The sequence below is a fragment of the Stenella coeruleoalba genome (genome assembly GCF_951394435.1).
Source record: "Stenella coeruleoalba genome assembly, chromosome: 14".
Taxonomy (NCBI): Eukaryota; Metazoa; Chordata; class Mammalia; order Artiodactyla; family Delphinidae; genus Stenella; species Stenella coeruleoalba.
In genome coordinates, this window is record NC_137160.1 from 14183582 (window position 1) to 14202329 (window position 18748).

The 18748-nt window shown below is 39.3% G+C and overlaps 1 protein-coding gene and 1 long non-coding RNA gene across 2 annotated transcripts in view; one reads left to right on the forward strand and one right to left on the reverse strand.

Annotated features, from left to right (window-relative positions):
* The window catches only part of CDH20 (cadherin 20), a gene marked incomplete at both ends in the record, with an annotated part of 60166 nt that overhangs the window by 36240 nt on the left and 5178 nt on the right, over positions 1-18748 (reverse strand). The window contains 4 exons of the mRNA XM_079943099.1: positions 8950-9137; positions 13619-13786; positions 16260-16379; positions 16887-17181. Coding sequence (XP_079799225.1) covers positions 8950-9137; positions 13619-13786; positions 16260-16379; positions 16887-17181 — 771 coding nt within the window. The remainder of the gene's footprint in view (positions 1-8949; positions 9138-13618; positions 13787-16259; positions 16380-16886; positions 17182-18748) is intronic.
* Positions 1-18748, forward strand: part of LOC307197324 — a 202818-nt gene that overhangs the window by 35785 nt on the left and 148285 nt on the right. The window lies entirely within an intron of this gene.

Here is an 18748-nt window from a genome sequence, read left to right on the forward strand (position 1 = left end):
GAAGATAAGATAGTGGAGGGCTTCCCTGGTGGCGCAGTGGTTGAGAGTCCACCTGCCAATGCAGGGGACACGAGTTCATGCCCCGGTCCGGGAGGATCCCACATGCCACAGAGCGGCTGGGCCCGTGAGCCATGGCCTCTGGGCCTGCGTGTCTGGAGCCTGTGCTCCGCAACGGGGGAGGCCACAGTAGTGAGAGGCCCGCGTACCGCAAAAAAAAAAAAAAAATGATAGTGGAAATAACTACCGCAGAGCAGAGTAAAGAAAAACAAATGAAGAGAATTGAGGACAATCTCAGAGACCTCTGGGACAACATTAAACACACCAACATTCGAATTATAGGGGTCCAGAAGAAGAGAAAAAGAAAGGGACTGAGAAAATATTTGAAGAGATTATAATTGAAAACTTCCCTAATATGGGAAAGGAAATAGTCAATCAAGTCCGGGAAGTGCAGAGTCCCATACAGGATAAATCCAAGGAGAACCACGCCAAGACACATATTAATCAAACTATCAAACATTAAATACAAAGAAAAAATACTAAAAGCAGCAAGGGAAAAGCAACAAGTAACATACAAGGGAATCCCCATGAGGTTAACAGCTGATCTTTCAGCAGAAACTCTGCAAGCCAGAAAGGAGTGGCAGGACATATTTATAGTGATGAAAGGGAAAAACCTACAACCAAGATTACTCTACCCAGCAAGGATCTCATTCAGGTTCGATGGAAAAATTAAAAGCTTTACAGACAAAGAGAATTCTGCGCCACCAAACCAGCTTTACAACAAATGCTAAAGGAACTTCTCTGGGAAGGAAACACAAGAAAAGGAAAAGACCTACAATAACAAACCCAAAACAATTAAGAAAATGGTAATAGAAACATACATATTGAGAATTACCTTAAATGTAAATGGATTAAATGCTCCAACCAAAAGACATAGACTGGCTGAATGGATACAAAAACAAGACCCGTATATATGCTGTCTACAACAGACCAACTTCAGACCTAGAGACACATACAGACTGAAAGTAAGGGGATGGAAAAAGATATTGCATGCAAATGGAAATCAAAAGAAAGCTGGAGTAGCAATTCTCATATCAAACAAAATAGTCTTTAAAATAAAAATTGTTTGTGACAAGAGACAAAGCAGGACACCACATAATGATCAAGCGATCAATCCAAGAAGATATAACAACTGTAAATATTTATGCACCCTACATAGGAGCACCTCAATACATAAGGCAAATGGTATCAGCCATAAAAGGGGAAATTGACAGTAATACAGTCTTAGTAGGGGACTTTAACACCCCACTATCACCAACGGACAGATCATCCAAAATGAAAATAAATAAGGAAACACAAGCTTAAAATTACACATTAAACAAGATGGATTTAATTGATATTTATAGGACATTTCATCCAAAAACAACAGAATACACTTCCTTCTCAAGTGCTCATGGGATGTTCTCCAGGGTAGATCATATCTTGGTTCACAAATCAAGCCTTGGGAAATTTAAGAAAATTGAAATCATATCAAGTATCTTTTCTTACCACCAACGCTATAAGAGGAGATATCAATTACAGGAAAAAATGTGTAAAACATGCAAACACATTGGAGGCTAAACAGTACACTACTAAATAACCAAGAGATCACTGAAGAAATCAGAGAGGAAATCAAAAAATACCTAGAAACAAATGACCATGAAAACACGATGACCCCAAACCTATGGGATGCAGAAAAAGCAGTTCTAAGATGGAAGTTCATAGCAATACAATCCCATCTGAAGAAATAAGAAAAAAACTCAAATAAACAACCTAAACTGACACCTAAAGCAATTGGAGAAAGAAGAACAAAAAAACCCCAAAGTTAGCAGAAGGAAAGAAATCATAAAGATCAGATCAGAAATAAATGAAAAGGAAATGGAGGAAATGATAGCAACAATAAAACTAAAAGCTGGTTCTTTGAGAAGGTAAACAAAATTGATAAACCATTAGCCAGACTCATCAAGGAAAAAGGGAAAAGACTCAATAGAATGAAACAGAAGAAGTAACAACTGAGACTGCAGAAATACAAAGGAACATGAGAGATTTCTACAAGCAACTATATGACAATAAAATGGACAACCTGGAAGAAAAGGACAAATTCTTAGAAAAGCGCAACCGTCTGAGACTGAACCAGGAAGAAATAGAAAATATAAACAGACCAATCACAAGCACTGAAATTGAAATTGTGATTAAAAATCTTCCAACAAAAAAAGCCCAGGACCAGATGGCTTCACAAGCAGATTCCATCAAACATTTAGAGAAGAGCTAACATCTATCCTTCTCAAACTCCTCCAAAATATAGTAGAGGGAGGAACACTCCCAAACTCATTCTATCAGGCCACCATCACCCTGATACCAAAACCAGAGAAAGATGTCACAAAAAAAGAAAACTACAGGCCCATACCACTGATGAACATAGATGCAAAAATCCTCAGCGAAATACTAGCAAACAGAATCCAACAGCACATTAAACGGATCATACACCATGATCAAGTGGGGTTTATTCCAGGAATGCATGGATTCTACAGTATATGCAAATCAGTCAATGTAATACACTGTATTAACAAATTGAAGAATAAAAACCATATGATCATCTCAATAGATGCAGAAAAAGCTTTTGACAAAATTCAACACCCATTTATGATAAAATCCATCCAGAGAGTAGGCATAGCGGAAACTTACTTCAACATAATAAAGACCATATATGACAAACCCACAGCCAACATCATTCTCAATGGTGAAAAACTGAAACCATTTCCACTAAAATCAGGAACAAGACAAGGTTGCCCACTCTCACCGCTGTTATTCAACATAGTTTTGGAGGTTTTAGCCACAGCAATCAGAGAAGAAAAAGAAATAAAAGGAATCCAAATCAGAAAAGAAGAAGTAAAGCTGTCACTGTTTGCAGATGATGTGATACTACACATAGAGGATCCTAAAGATGCTACCAGAAAACTACTAGAGCTAATAAGTGAATTTGGTAAAGTAGCCGGATACAAAATTAATGCACAGAATTCTCTTGCATTCCTATACACTAATGATGAAAAATCTGAAAGAGAAATTAAGGAAATACTCCTATTTACCATTGCAACAAAAAGAATAAAACACCTAGGAATAAGCCTACCTAAGGAGACAAAATTCCTGTATGCAGAAAACTATAAGATACTGATGAAGGAAATTAAAGATGATACAGAAAGATGGAGAGATATACCATGTTCTTTGATTGGAAGAATCAGCACTGTGAAAATAACTATATTACCCAAAGCAATCTACATATTCAATGCAATCCGTATCAAACTACCAGTGGCATTTTTCCCAGAACTGGAACAAAAAATTTTACAGTTTGTATGGAAACACAAAAGACTCCTAATAGCCAAAGCAATCTTAAGAAAAATGGAGCTGGAGGAATCAGACTCCTGGAATTCAGACTATACTACAAAGTTACAGTAATCAAGACAGTATGTTACTGGCACAAAAACAGAAATATAGATCAGTGGAACAGGATAGAAAGCCCAGAGATAAACCCACGCACATATGGTCACCTTACCTTTGATAAAGGAGGCAAGAATATACAATGGAGAAAAGACAGCCTCTTCAATAAGTGGTGCTGGGAAAACTGGACAGCTACATGTAAAAGAATGAAATTAGAACACTCCCTAACACCATACACAAAAATAAACTCAAAGTGGATTAAAGACCTATATGTAAGGCCAGACACTATAAAACTCTTAGAGGAAAACATAGGCAGAACACTCCATGACATAAATCACAGCAAGATCCTTTTTGACCCACCTCCTAGAGAAATGGAAATAAAAGTAAAAATAAACAAATAGGACCTAATGAAACTTAAAAGCTTAAACTTAAAAGCAAAGGAAAGCATAAACAAGACAAAAAGAGAACCCTTAGAATGGGAGAAAATATTTGCAAATGAAGCAACTGACAAAGGATTAATCTTCAAAATATACAAGCAGCTCATGCAGCTCAATATGAAAGAAAACAACCCAATCCAAAAATGAGCAGAAGACCTAAATAGACATTTGTTCAAAGAAGATAAACAGATTTCCAGCAAACACATGAAAGGATGCTCAACATGACTAATCATTAGAGAAATGCAAATCAAAACTACAGTGAGGTATCACCTCATACCAGTCAGAATGGCCATCATCAAAAAATCTATAAACAATAAATCCTGGAGAGGGTGTGGAGAAATGGGAACCCTCTTGCACTGTTGGTGAGAATGTAAATTGATATAGCCACTATGGAGAACAGTATGGTGGTTCCTTAAAAAACTAAAAATAGAACTACCATACGACCCAGCAATCTTACTACTGGGAATATACCTGGAGAAAAGCACAATTCAAAAAGAGCCATGTACCACAGTGTTCATTGCAGCACTATTTACAATAACCAGGAGATGGAAGCAACCTAAGTGTCCATCGACAGATGAATGGATAAAGAAGATGTGGCATGTATATACAATGGACTGTTACTTTGCCATAAAAAAAGAAATGAAATTGAGTTATTTGTAGTGAGGTGGATGGACCTAGAGTCTTTCACACAGAGTGAAGTAAGTCAGAAAGAGAAAAACAAATACCATATGCTAACAGATACACATGGAATCTACAAAAAAACCCAAGTGGTTCTGAAGAACCTAGGGGCAAGAGAGGAATAAAGATGCAGACGTAGAGAATGGACTTGGGGACATGGGGAGGGGGAAGGGTAAGCTGGGATGAAGTGAGAGAGGGGCATGGACATACATACACTACCAAATGTAAAATAGATAGCTAGTGGGAAGCAGCCGCATAGCACAGGGAGATCAGCTGGGTGCATTGTGACCACCTAGAGGGGTGGGATAGGGAGATTGGGAGGGAGATGCAAGAGGGAGGGTATATGGGGATATATGTATATGTATAGCCTATTCACTTTGTTATATAGGAGAAACTAATACACCATTGCAAAGCAATTATGCTCCAATAAAGATGTTAAAAAAAATTAAAAATAAAACAGTGATGAGAATTCATGGCACCTTAGGTTTGATGAAATTCAAAAGTTTTCTGCATTGTGGCCTGCCTAAGAGGAGAGTGGACTTGAAACAATTGTTTATGGTATGCTGGAAGATGGAAGACATGCTGAAGACATAAGATCATGCTCATATAGAAAAAAGAACATTCTGAAAATTGTATGTTTCAAGTTATCTTTGAAAAGCATTTAAATTAAGAGACTGAAAATCAATTGATTGATTACTTAAAAGCCAAAAAAGACCCAAAGTACTGGGTAGTAATCAGTGTGGTTTTATGAAGACCCAATTCTATCAATTCAACTTGATTTCTCTTTTTGAAAAAGTGTGTGCTTTTTTAGACAAATAATAGGCCTAAGGGAAATAAAAGCAGAACATTTCTTTCAATTTTACATGACATTATTAACGACAAAGTAGGAGGATGGGTGTGGATCAAGCATCTGAGTGAATGTTGTTCCAAAGGTATAGATTGAGCAGTCAATAGCCTCTAAAGTATTTATTGTATTTGACTTGTCCATCTACTCAACTTATTGACCTCTCTTTTAATTCCATTTTCTGGCACCTCATAGGTTCAGAAGAGAAATCCAAATGACCTTGGCAAAGTTGATACATGTTTTGATTAGACATGGATATAGTTTTAGCAATGACAGTGAAAGACAGTGTTCTGTCTTACAAGGCTTAATCTTTTTTCCTGGTAAGGGAGCTGGAGAAACGACATTTTGAGGTTCCTTTCAGATACAGTCTATGGCCATACCACCCTAACCAATCTCATCATATACAAAATTATAATAGTTAATATTTTTTAAATTAATGGCTTATAGTAAGGTCTAAGATATATTCTAATAATTTGACATAAATTAATATTATTTTATTATTTAGAATTATATACTATTTAAGATATAAAATAAAATTTAAAATATATTGAGAACCTCAAAAGCTCTTCTTCTGATTGCTTAATTCTTTAAAGATAATCTTTGCATTAAAGAGATAATAATTATCCCAAACTCTGAGCTTTTACCTCGTTTATAGTTACCAGTCATGATAGGCAATGTATTATTAATTTTTAGCTTGAGGCATGCCACATAATAGGGGAGTGTTCTTAATCTTATGTCATACAACAACTTGGTATTATTATTCTAGTCACCTTTTATAAAGTATTATTAGTTCTCAAAGAATATGAGTAAAGTAAACTGCAATATTTAAATTACATCCAGATTTATATGATGGTTCCAAAGCTAATGTCAGCATTTTGCACTGTTTTGAGGTCATTGTGTGCTGGTTATAAAGATTTCTGGTTGGAGGAATGCTGGATATATCTGTTCTTTTGCTGTACGTGATTGCACCTTAAATAAATAAGGACAAACATGTGAACTCTTCCCTTCTTCCTTTCTAAAGCAGTGTTAATTCAGCTCTATGGAACAGCATAGAATAAAGTTATTATTGACACATTAACTTGTGCCACATTCTAAGTTATGACTTTGTTGCTTTTGTCAAGGTCATCAATGACCTCCCTGTTCTTAAAATCTGTGATTAATTTTCAGTGTTTTATATGACCTTTAGCAGCACTTATCACAGCAGCACTTACAGCAGTCACTCTCTTCTCTTGGAAACAGTTTCTTTACACCTTCCAGGACACCACACTCTCCTGATCTTCCTTCCGCCTCCCTGGGCTCTCCTCCTCAGTCTCCTTGCTTGTTTTTGCTCTCCCTGACCTTGTCACGTTGGGCTGCCACAGGATTTATTTCACTGCCCTCTTCTCCATCTATGCGGGATCCCTTGGAATATTATTATTTTTTATTTGCTTTAAGTACCATTTATGACTCTCAAATTATCAGTCCAGAACTCTTCTCCAAATTCCAGACTCCTATAACCAACAACTGCTATACATCTCCACTTGGGTGTCTGATAGACATTGCAAACGTAACATGCTCAGAACTGAATGCCAGTATTTCCCCATATCACTTAGTGCCATCTCTATTCTTTTTGTTGCTCAACCGACTCCTCTTTTTCTTTCATATCTTCATCCAATTTGTTAGAAAATCCTGTTGGTTCTACTTTCAAAATATATTCAGATTCTGACCAGTTCTCACCACATCCATTCCCAATACCGTAGACCAAGCCATCATCATCTCTTACCTTGATTATTGCAATAGCCTTTCAGCTGGTCTCCCTGTTTCCATTCTTGCCCCCTTATGGCCTTTTCTCAACACAGCTTACACAGTAATTATTTCATAATAAAAGTCCAGTGATGTCACACATCTGTTAAAATCCTTCAGTTCTCCACTTTAGTCAGATTAAAACCCAAAGTCCTTAATCTGCCTACAAGGTCCTAACACAATCTGTCTCCCTTGTTACTTTTCTGACCTCATCTCCTTCTGGTCTCCCTCTCCAGCCTTATAAACCCCCTTGCTGTTCTTGAAACAAGCCAGGCAGAGTCCCACCTCAGGTCGTTGACTGGCTGTTCCTTTGTCTGGAACACTTTCCTCAGTATTTCCAGTCCACTCCCTCGTTTACAGGGCTGCCATTTATGGTTCTCACTGAAAGTCATTTACAGGGCTCCTCCGAGGGTTGTGCACTGTCAGCCTGCCCAACTCTGTGCTGTGACTCTGCCCACTTCAAGTCTTTGCATAAATGTGACTTCTGTGTGAGGCCAGTCACAAGCATGCAATTAAATTTGAAGTCATGTTGGCTCTTCTGATCTTGCTTTGTTCTATTTTACACCCCCTCCCACATAGCACTTATCACTTTCTAATATCCAACTTTATTGACTTACTTGCTTTTTTTTTTTTTTTTTCCTGCGATACGCGGGCCTGTCATTGTTGTGGCCTCTCCCGTTGTGGAGCACAGGCTCCGGACGCGCAGGCTCAGCGGCCATGGCTCACGGGCCTAGCCGCTCCGCGGCATGTGGGATCCTCCCAGACCGGGGCACGAACCCGTGTCCCCTGCATCGGCAGGCAGACTCTCAACCACTGCGCTGCCAGGGAAGCCCTACTTGCTATTTTTGATTGTCTTCTTCCCCTTACTAGAGTAAACGTCAAGAGGGCAGAGGTTTTCAGTTGTTTTGCTTACTCTCTACATTAAATGCCTAGAACAGTGCCTGGCACATAGGTAGGCACTCAACAAATCTTTGTTGAAGAAATAATTTAAGATATCTTGGGTTTTAAGTTGTATTTGAAATAGAGGAGAAGGAAGATGAAATCAATACTTTTTTGAATTAATGTATTTTATCAGATATATTTATTAGGATGTTAAAACTTCAATTATTTTTAGGTTTTATCTTTCAGCTGAGTATGTCCATATGTGCTTTATGCCACAGAATCGATAGCTTACATTCAGAAAACTTATTAACTCACTATGAAAACTTATTAACTTATTATAACTCCTTACTATGAAGGAGTTCCAAGTGGTAACATCACTCAGCAGGTGTGTTTGATAAAGCCTTTCCAAGTCTGATTAGCATCTTTAGGTCTTTAAGTAGCAATTTAAAAATCCCTGCGTGTTATTTATTGATTAATAATAATAGTATAGCTTGCTTTATTGTTGTTTATGGTATACTGTGGTAAAAGTGAGGTTATTCAAATGCAGATATTGGTCAAGTCATTAACATCATTAGGGAATTAAGCTACAGCAGTTTTTTAAAGTGGCTAAGTAGTTAGCTAGAAGTGACATATTTATAATACATTTTTATCATGACTTGGTACCCTTTCTGTAAAATGATGACACAGCCAGTGTTCACATGTAAACAAAAGGAGTAAGAGGCTTTTTTCTTAATGATAGGAAAGTGTATCAGAGGATTTGAAGCAATACGTATCAATAATATAACAGTCCTTACTAATATTTCATACACATTCAAAGCCTCCATTGAAATGATTTGGAAAAAGGAGTTGGATTACCTTCTTCACAGTTATGATGCCGACTTGGAAATTGGGATCTGTGTTAATGTCGAATGCATCTGCACCATCTCCATCCACAATAGTGTACTTCATCTCTGCATTAATTCCTTCATCCAAGTCCTTGGCAAACACCCTTCCCACAGTAGAGCTAACCGGAGCTGATTCCAACACACTCATCTGATAATGTTCTGTGAAGAAGAGTTAGAACATGCATTTTTTGTAATCTGTTACTACCAAAAAAAAGCCTCTTCTGTATCACATCATGTCCACCATGCTGTGCAAAACATCTTTTTCATGGTCCAAAAGTTAACACTCGAGTTTTACAGATGAAAAAACTGAGATCCAAAGAGGCTGAGTAAATGTTATTGGGTCATAGCCTGTACTGGATGTTTGATAAGTAGGTGCCAAAATACCTTGATCATAATCCTAGGAGTAGGACAGGACAAAAGCAAAAATATTTCTTATCTCAGTGAATCTACCTTCAGAGTGGTAGGAAGTATCAGTACCTTGCTTTCCAATCTTTTCTTCCTAATGAACCATTTCCCCAAATGTTAATTACTTCTGAGAAAAATAGAAAAAACATTGTGGTCACAAAGTATGTATTTACTCTGTTCACGTTTCAAATGCCCACATTTTCCTTTGTAGCCTGGCCATGATGCTGAATGCCTCTCTCTATGACCACCTGCCCAAATTTAATGGAGACCAGTGATCTACAAAGGAGGACCAGCCATGGAGAACAAACTCCACCAGCTTCAATCTGTCCATGCACCTGGGACTGCCCATTGGCAGCTTCTTCATGGACAGATCTCTGATGCTTCTTATTCTCTTTTCCATAATAGAATGCCCATAGAGTTCTCACATATGTAAGAAACTCAGAGCCAGTAATGTTCTCCTTTTCAACTTGATATCCTGAATTCACTAATTCAGTTCATTTTTGTCTCCACGAAGTAGTATTTTCATTAACTTACATTCTCTGGGGCTAAACTTTTTGACATTCTTCATTATTTTGTCAGTCATAATGTGAATAACTAAATATTAAACAATCACATTTTCAATATGTACATGGCCTCTCTGATTCTAATATGCATTGCAAGCTGTGGGGATGTGAACCTGGGAAGTCTGGGATGTGATGGCTTGAGTCTCACAAAGATTTGGGGAGGCTGACAGCACCCAGCCAGCTCACAGCACCCTCCCCTGCACAGGAGGAGAAATGATGACTGTTCTTTGCCAGCGTGAGCCAGGAAATTGCTAATGTCTGTACTAAACTGGAGGCACTTGGATTTCATGATCTCTTTACATTCACTTCCAAAGTTGTTGATGGATTAGACTTTCTATTGCAGAACACGTTTGGGAAAAACAAATAATTTTCTCCAGGAAAGCTGTATGTTCTGTGTTGAAACAAACATATAATTTCTACACATAATGCATTATATTAGAAATAAATAGTCTGAGGTTTTTACATTCCCTTATATTTGGTTCAATTAAAGGTGACTGAGCTTGTTCAATATAAAATAGTAGGTGTGTCATTGTGTTGACACCTAATCAGTTATGATAATATTTGTGAAAAAGAAGGAAAGTGGGATTCTTAGAATGAAGAATCAGAAGATTAATAATGCCTAAGAGTTTATCCAAGGTAGGTTATGGAATAATGAGATCATTTAAACTTAGTTTTAGCAAATAAGAGAAATAATTAATGGTGAGATAAAGAAAATTTTTTATAAGCCCAAAAATAATGACTATTTTACTTTTTTTTTTTTTTTTTGTGCGGTATGCGGGCCTCTCACTGTTGTGGCCTCTCCCGTTGCGGAGCACAGGCTCCGGACGAGCAGGCTCAGCGGCCATGGCTCACGGGCCCAGCTGCTCCGCAGCATGTGGGATCTTCCCAGACCGGAGCACGAACCTGTGTACCCTGCATCGGCAGGCAGACTCTCAACCACTGCGCCACCAGGGAAGCCCAATAATGACTATTTTAGAGGAAGCAGAGATAATGTGTGAACAATGTTTAGAGACACAGAGATTACTTTTATACATTTCCATTTTGTCTTCCGTGCAACATAGTCTGTGTTTCCACTCTATTCTAGGTTCTTCATTATTTAAAAAAAATGACGACTCAAAATGTGTGCTTTAGAATGGTGTTAAGATGTTGCCTTGTGGGGCAGGACTAAAACCCCCAGTTATCACTGTATTGTGTTATGCTTCTGTGAAGCTGCCGTGTTTGGGGTGATATTGAGACAGGCTGGGACCTGGGCCCCTTTGCTGCAGGGCTGCAGTGCTTGCACCTGGACACACCTCTCCTCCAGCAACAAAAGACAGAGAAGCTATATGAGACTAAAAATAACTGGGTGCATGCACAGTTGGGGCAAATTCTGGACAAAAGATACAAAGAGACCAAAAAACCCACTGCCACTTTTGAAGGGCCCAGAGCAAAAGCAGGGTACTGCGCCTGCCCCCTGCACACAACACCACCTAAGTGGTGGGCAGACCTCCCCAGCCACCCCTCTGTCCTGACCCCTGGACACACCCCTACCCTCAACCCATATAAGGAGTGAGCTCGCCCCCGCGCAGGGAGCAAGCAAGGGAAACTGTTGTTCTCACTCGCCACTGCTGCGAGTCCCCAGTAAAGCCTTGCCTGAATTTCTTGCCTGGCCTCTGATCAATTTCTAGTGATTAAGGAGGCCAAGAGCCCTGGTAGGTAACATACAACTTCCCTGCAATATGTCCAGATCTACATACTGTGAGCTGTGTAATAACTTCGTTCTTCCCTTTATGCCTCAGAGATACTGTCTAGTGTCAAATTACAAAGCCAGATAGGATCAAGGATGTTCAAGAATCTGTAGTCTACAGTGTGCACAGTGTGAGCCATTCATGAAATAATAAAGATGGAACCCCCAGGGTCAGCAAAGCAATTAAGAAGCCAATCCATATGGCATTTCATAAACTGTTTTCATGATGCACTACTATTCTGATTTGTAGAACCAATCAACTTAGTAACCTACTTATTTGTACCACTTGTGAAATATTTAATATACTGTCTTTTAGTTTCACGAAATCTCATGGGACTTTATGGATACCAGTTGTATGTAAATATTTGAGTTCTCTTCCTCTGTTTACATAGATAAAATAGATGGCTTCTTGGTTTGACTGACTCAAAATGTAGCTATTCAGCTGATGGTCTGGTTTTTAGTTTAGTTGTTGTTGTTGTTTAACCTGATTCCCCCTGGTTAAGTCTTTCACCTGGAGTTGTGTCTGCTGCTCTCACTTCTCCAACTGCTCCCTTTTAGGTATCTGCTTCTCAAATTCACATCTCTGTTCCTGGGCTCCATTCCACAGTCATAGCTCTATATTCCACCTTCCTTAAGGACCTTCAATCTGATTGTCCTGCTGTCACTTCATATTCAAATTGGAATTTGTCTTCCTCCTTCCCTGCCACTAGTTCCATTATGTATCCTCTGTTTCTATCAGTAGTACAATTCTTCTCCCTGTCACCCAGACTTAGAACATCACTGTCATCTTTGATTCCATCTTCCCTTAGCCAAGAAATCAAGAGACAGAAATCCAAGTTTTCTTATTTGCCCCATTCCACCCCTTCTGCTGTTTCCTTACATCCTTATCAGTTCAAATCTGGACCACTCTAAAAGCCTTCTAACAGACTCTCCTGCTTCTAGTCTCCACCCCTAGCAACTAGTGCTGTACGTGGCTATCATATTAGCCTTCCTTTATGTCTCTCACTTGCTCAAAAACTTTGCAGTGACTTCCGTTAGAAATATAACAAATTTGAAACACTGAAGAGCAGGTCTTCATTTTAGGGATCTTTGAACATAAAATTACATTTGCAGCTTTATTTCTAGGTCTTTATATCCCATATCTAGAATGTTGCCCAAAGCAAATATTTTTTGAATGAATAGCTTCCCCCTTCTGGAATGTTTTCCTTTCTTCCTATTTGAATCCTTTATATTCTTCAGTCCCCTGCTGAGCTCTCTTCCTTTTATTAAGCCTTTACTCATCTTGGTTTCTTGTGAAGGCTTCATTCTACAGTAACCAAGTGGCACAGCAAATGCTGCTTCCTGGTTAACTTTTGATGAGTATTGAGTATGTACTCCCCAAGTGGACTTTAAGCTTCACAGGGGCAGAGACTGGGTTTCAGTCATCTTGTGCCCCTCATGCCCAGGGCCCTTACAGAGCAGGTGCTTGGTACCTGCTTGTGAATTGATTGGTGAAGGTGGTCAGATGGGTCACTATGTTCACCTCCAGCTGTGGCATAGTTTCCCTGCATGCATTCTCAACAAGGGCAGTATTGCCCCCTAGGGGGCAAAAATCGATTCTTGTTGGGGAGAGGTGAAAAAATCTTAGATACTTATTATATATTACAATGGTTTGTGGCTCTCTAAAGTTCAGCCCTACCCAACAAAGTCTTACTGCTTAATATTTAATTTTATGGGGAGTGGTCAGGGCATGGCAATCAAGAAAAAAAGAGTTTAAACACTGGTTTAGTGCTATGGGAAGTTGGTATCTAGAAGGGAAATAATTATGTGAGAATTGCATGATAAATGTCAGAAAGGAATCCATGAAAAATTGAACTCAAAGAGGGACTCAGGCCTTTCTCTTTCACCGCTGTCACAGCTGCATCCCTCTGGCTTGAGACCTATACTCTCACTGGTTAGGTACTCACTCTGGGGAAAGCGGGGTGGGTTATCATTGACATCTGAGAGGGTGATGTTGACCGTTGTGGTCCCAGCTAATCCGCCAAGCTGCCCTCCCATGTCCTTGGCTTGGATAATCACTTCATAGTATTCTTTGGCTTCTCGGTCCATGTTCATGAGTGCTGTCCTAATTACACCTGCAGAATAGAAATGACTTTGTTTTTAAAAACAAAACCACAAGTTCCATTTTAAAGATTGGGTTCTAGGCTTCTCCTTGTGCATTGTTAATGGCTAGAGTTGAGATGCAAGTCACATCTTTTATTAAATTTGAGGTCAGAATCCCAGTGTCAAAAAAATGCTGTGCTTAAACAAAGGGTGAATAAATAACTATTCCAGCCGGCAGAGCTTCGTGGGCCGATTTCCTTTGGCAACATTACTGAGAAAGAGCAGGAGGTGGCAGCAGTGCTTCTCTAACAGGCTGGGGGACTGGCAGTCTGAGACAGTTTCAGGCTGCTCTGTCTCACCAGACAAAACGGGCTTCGGGTCCGCAAAATAAAGCCTCATATGCCTGCAAATCTGTGATTTTAGATAATTCTCCTTTAGCTCTTTCTTTCAGCCCCTAGAGCCCTTGTAGTGTGAATGACTCTTCTTTAGGCAACTCGTTCCTAGTCTGCTTTCTCCTGCCTCCACAGTAATTGTAAGCAGGGTTGGAATTCAGATTTGCTTTTCCTTTTGTTATATGTTCATTCTGTTTTGTTAGGTTCTGCTTACCTCTGTGCTTCAGTGCATTCCGTGAGCTAAGACATGAAAGATGCTCTGTGAGTTGTTTATTTTTAACAGACATACAGGATGATCTCCCCCAGACCGTAGGTAGCAGCACTGCCGTATGATGATACGGTTTCAGTTAGGAAGAGGGATCTAAATCAAAATCCTGTGAAATGCGTTGTTTTGATCCTGCCAAGGATGTGTGGTAATGTTTTATATTCCTTTGAACACTTCAACTTAGAAAAGTTGACTTCTGTGCTCTCTAGGTAAAGATTAAAGGCTTGTTTACTTCAGGTTTACAACATGACCCTTGGCTAAGCAGACCTTTTGCATGCCAAGGGAAGGAACTGGGAACCACAAACCTGTCCCCATTTTACTCCTATAATGTATATATATTGCATTATAGTAACAACATTCTAAAGTGAAATATTTGGCATTTTCTTTTTTTAAATGGCCTATGGGCATGGCAATAACGATCTTTTCATGTATTTTTGAACTTAACACTATAGATGCCCCCTGGGAGCTGTCAAAATAATGTAAGTTTCCTCTTGGGATGTAAAGGACACATTACCGACTTCCTGTCTGTATTTTTCCTCCCTGTGGGCACCTCCTCAGTCTCCCTCCCTCCATCTGTAGAATGGTTAAAGTTACTGTTTTATGGAAGTCCCTAACAGCAACCTTTTTTCTTTCCTCCTACTAATGTATACTCCCTCACTTTCTACTTTTATGATACAGTTTTCCAAATGCCTGGTTCGCCTGAGGACTTCTGGAAAAAAATTATATCAGGTTGCTAATAGAAATGTGTTTTTTCTATTTCCTGTAAAGGGATGACTTTGAGTGTTTGTCATTGACTTTATCTCTGTGGCTGTAAGTTTCTTTACTCAAGTTTTGTGTTAATTACTCTTCGGTCCTCAATTTTCCTGTATGTGAAATGGGAGTAACAACACTTCCATATATTTCACTAGTTCACAAGACTATTGGGAGGCTCAAATATGGTAATATTTATGAATGTATTTTAAAAGCGAGAAAGTCTGGCACAAGTGCAAGATAATAATCATAATAATTGCTCTGCCCAACTTGAAAGTATTAAAGGGAGTCCTAAAACATAAATTCTGTAGTCAAAGCTCTTGGGTAAAACTGAAAACAAAACAAAACAAAAATCCCAAAGCCAAATTGATTTGTTGATTGTTGACGTGTTCTTTTGTAGCACATTGCTCCTTACCTCCTTACCCACCCAGTTCTCTATGCTGTCCTCCCTGTTAGAGTGTCCCACTTAGCACCTCCTTTTTGGGGGGCCACATTCCATGCTCTGTGCTCTCTCCCCCCTCATCACATTCATCCACTCATTCTGGCCTTGCTCTCTGCTTAGTACGGGGTGGCTCAGTGGGAAGAACATCAGACCACATGTCAGGGGACACCTCTACAACCAGAAGTACTTTGTTAGGTCTCCGTTCCCAATTTCCTTATCCTTTAAGTGAAGAGTGATGGACTGGATTATTCCCCTAAGGTTCTTCCTAGTTTCAAAATCAATTATTCTAGTTCTGTAGTGAGCCCAGGTTAATATGCCAATCCTCTTAGATCTTCTTGGCGTTATAAAAGACCTTACTCCCCGGGAATAAATACAACCATGGTATTTTTGCAGGTTAGTGAGGAGGCATACTTTTGTGTAGGCAGTTCTTTGGGCCTCTCCAATCAGACTTTATCCACTGTCTATGCATTGTGCTGCTCTTACCCACCAGGGCAGTGCTAGTTTGGTCTCTTAATCCCAAAGCTTATAACAATCCTCTCTAGTTAATACATTCCCTGGAGAGTTCTTGAAAGGAGAGTTGTGTCTGTCATAAATAGCAGTTACAAATCATTAGAGAATAAAATCAACACCTCTGACTCAAGTATTACATCACATACCTGTTTTGGAGTCCACAGAAAAATATGGCTGGCCCTGGAGGATGCTGTACATTACCCGGGCACTGTTGCCATAGGTTGGGTCATCAGCATCTGTGGCTGTCACCTGGATAACAGAAGTTCCTGAGGGAGAGAGATGGTGGAAACCTATTCAAGTTGAATTGCTAAAGGCTGAATGCAATCCTGAATGGGCATTTTTAAAGCATTTGCTTCCTTGGGAGGGCCTCTTTCTAGGTCAAGTTTCCATAACTGCTTAGTACAGAAGTACCTCTTCAGTGGGGATGGGAGTTACTTGTGTTTTAAATTCTTAGTAACTCGTAAGGACAACACAGTCTTTGGGCCCTTCATTCTTCTTTTTGATAGTACCAAAATGCTTCTCCCTTATGAATCAAATATTATCTATCTATCATCTATATTTTGTTTTGCTTTTTAAGAACCGGAACTGAATAACAATACTAAGCTTAGTATTACTACTATTTTATACTATGGCTGTCTTCATTGTCTAAGTAGCTTGGTAGAGTTTTATGATTTGTGAACTGTTGTGCACATTCTGTCCTTCTCCATGTTTAGACAGGAGGATCTTCTATAGTGGAACCGCTGTTTGTGAGAATCAGTGAATCTCCACCTTACCCACTGGTGACATTTCTGGCACAGTGGCAACATAAGGTCCATCCAGGAACTTGGGCTCATTGTCATTGATGTCTTGGATTTTAATGATGAACTCTGACTCTGGCTCCATTGGCCTGCCCGTCCGCCTGTCCAGGGCTTGAGCCCTTAAAGTGTACTGGGCCCTTTCCTCTCGGTCAAGCCTCTGAATGGCATGGATGTCTCCAGTGGTGTCGTCGATGGTAAACACGACACCTGCACCTTCTCCAGAGAGGATGTATTTGATGGATCCATCCCCCCGGTCCATGTCTGAATGAAGCTGAGGAAAAAAAGCACCGACATATGAACAGGTGTCAGAAATAAATAGATTTTTCAATATGGTCTAAATTTATGATTTCCTTTCAAACAGAAAGACTTTTTTTCACTCAGATGTTTAAAATGTCTACAGAGAACTAATACGCATTGAACATGATTATATCAAAGAGCAAATATAAGTTGATGAATAAGTAAAGTTTCTCCACATTCCATTCAGTATCCTTAACTTAGTACTGTTTTTGAAGTTCCTTTCCCTGAGAAGTATAGAAAACAGGAGTTCTGGAAAGTGTAGGTCCCAACGTGTACAATAGGAGCAAGTCTAATAAGAAGGAGTCCAGCCTTTCCATTTAATTTTTTTTTTAAGAAAAGGACAAGCTAAACATTTAAAAATTGTACAAGTGTTGATATAAATTAAGTTTTGGAATTTCAGAAACTTTGTGACAGTTCGAGTTGGCTGAGAAGCTGATGAAATAGCTAATAAATAGACCAGTGGCCACCATACTGGAAATACAAAATGACTTCCAGGGGCTCTTGAAATTCTCTGAATTCCGTAGTTTCACTCAGTGGGACTATGCTTGTTTATGTTTCAGGCATCAAAATGGAATTTTACTGCTGGTTATTATTCTTTGTATCAGTGTATCTCTCCTTTTGGTGGGACCAGTTCTTGGCCTCATAACTGAATCACTCAAATCTATATGTGGAAGGTTCTGTTAGGGACATGCTTTTATCTGTCCATCCAGCTATATTTCCTCCCAAATTACTTTGTAACGACTCTCGAAATGAGTCCGGGGCACTATTTTCATATTAAGCCTAGAAATAAACTCCTGCACCCCTAATTATAGACAATGTATATAGATGGCAAGAACCCTGGAATTTTGTGCTCTTATAATAGTCCTTCTCTAAGGGGGCAACAGAAAATTAGTTACACTTAGTCAGCTACCACCAGCTCTGTTGTTGCTGGGGTAGTTAGCACTTTGCATAGCTCAGGGATGAAGTCCATGAGATATAGTTTATAAAACAGACAGCCAGCATTAGGGTTAGGCCAGAGAGGCAAGTATATCTGGCCTGAACACTGTCTGTATCAGTTATAAATTGAGTGCCCTTGACAAATTATTTAACGCTTATAACTCTCAAGTTCCTCATATTATAAATGTAGAGGACAATGTTAATTCTTACTGTGAAGGTTTGTTGGGCTCATTAGAGATTAATGTATGTAAAGCACCTAGTACAGTGTCTTTCCCATAATAGGAAAGCTATAAATGGGGCCAATTACCATGATGATATACGTGCATAGAGAGAAGGGTATTAACATGCCCAGCTCTTCTGTACTCCCTTCAAACCTTCAGGAGTGTAGCAGAGACGGCAAAAAAACAACCTGTTGGCCTTTTTGTTATGCATAGCCCAATGGTAGAAGCTGGAGAAGGCTGCCTGAAGCATTGCTGGGACAGTGTTAGTCTGAGGATTAAATGGCACGGACACCAAGAAGACACCTGAAAGTGTATTCACGACATCCTCAGACAAGGATGGGTTTGCAGGTTGTGGCTGGTTTTGAGCTGAATCTCAAATTGACT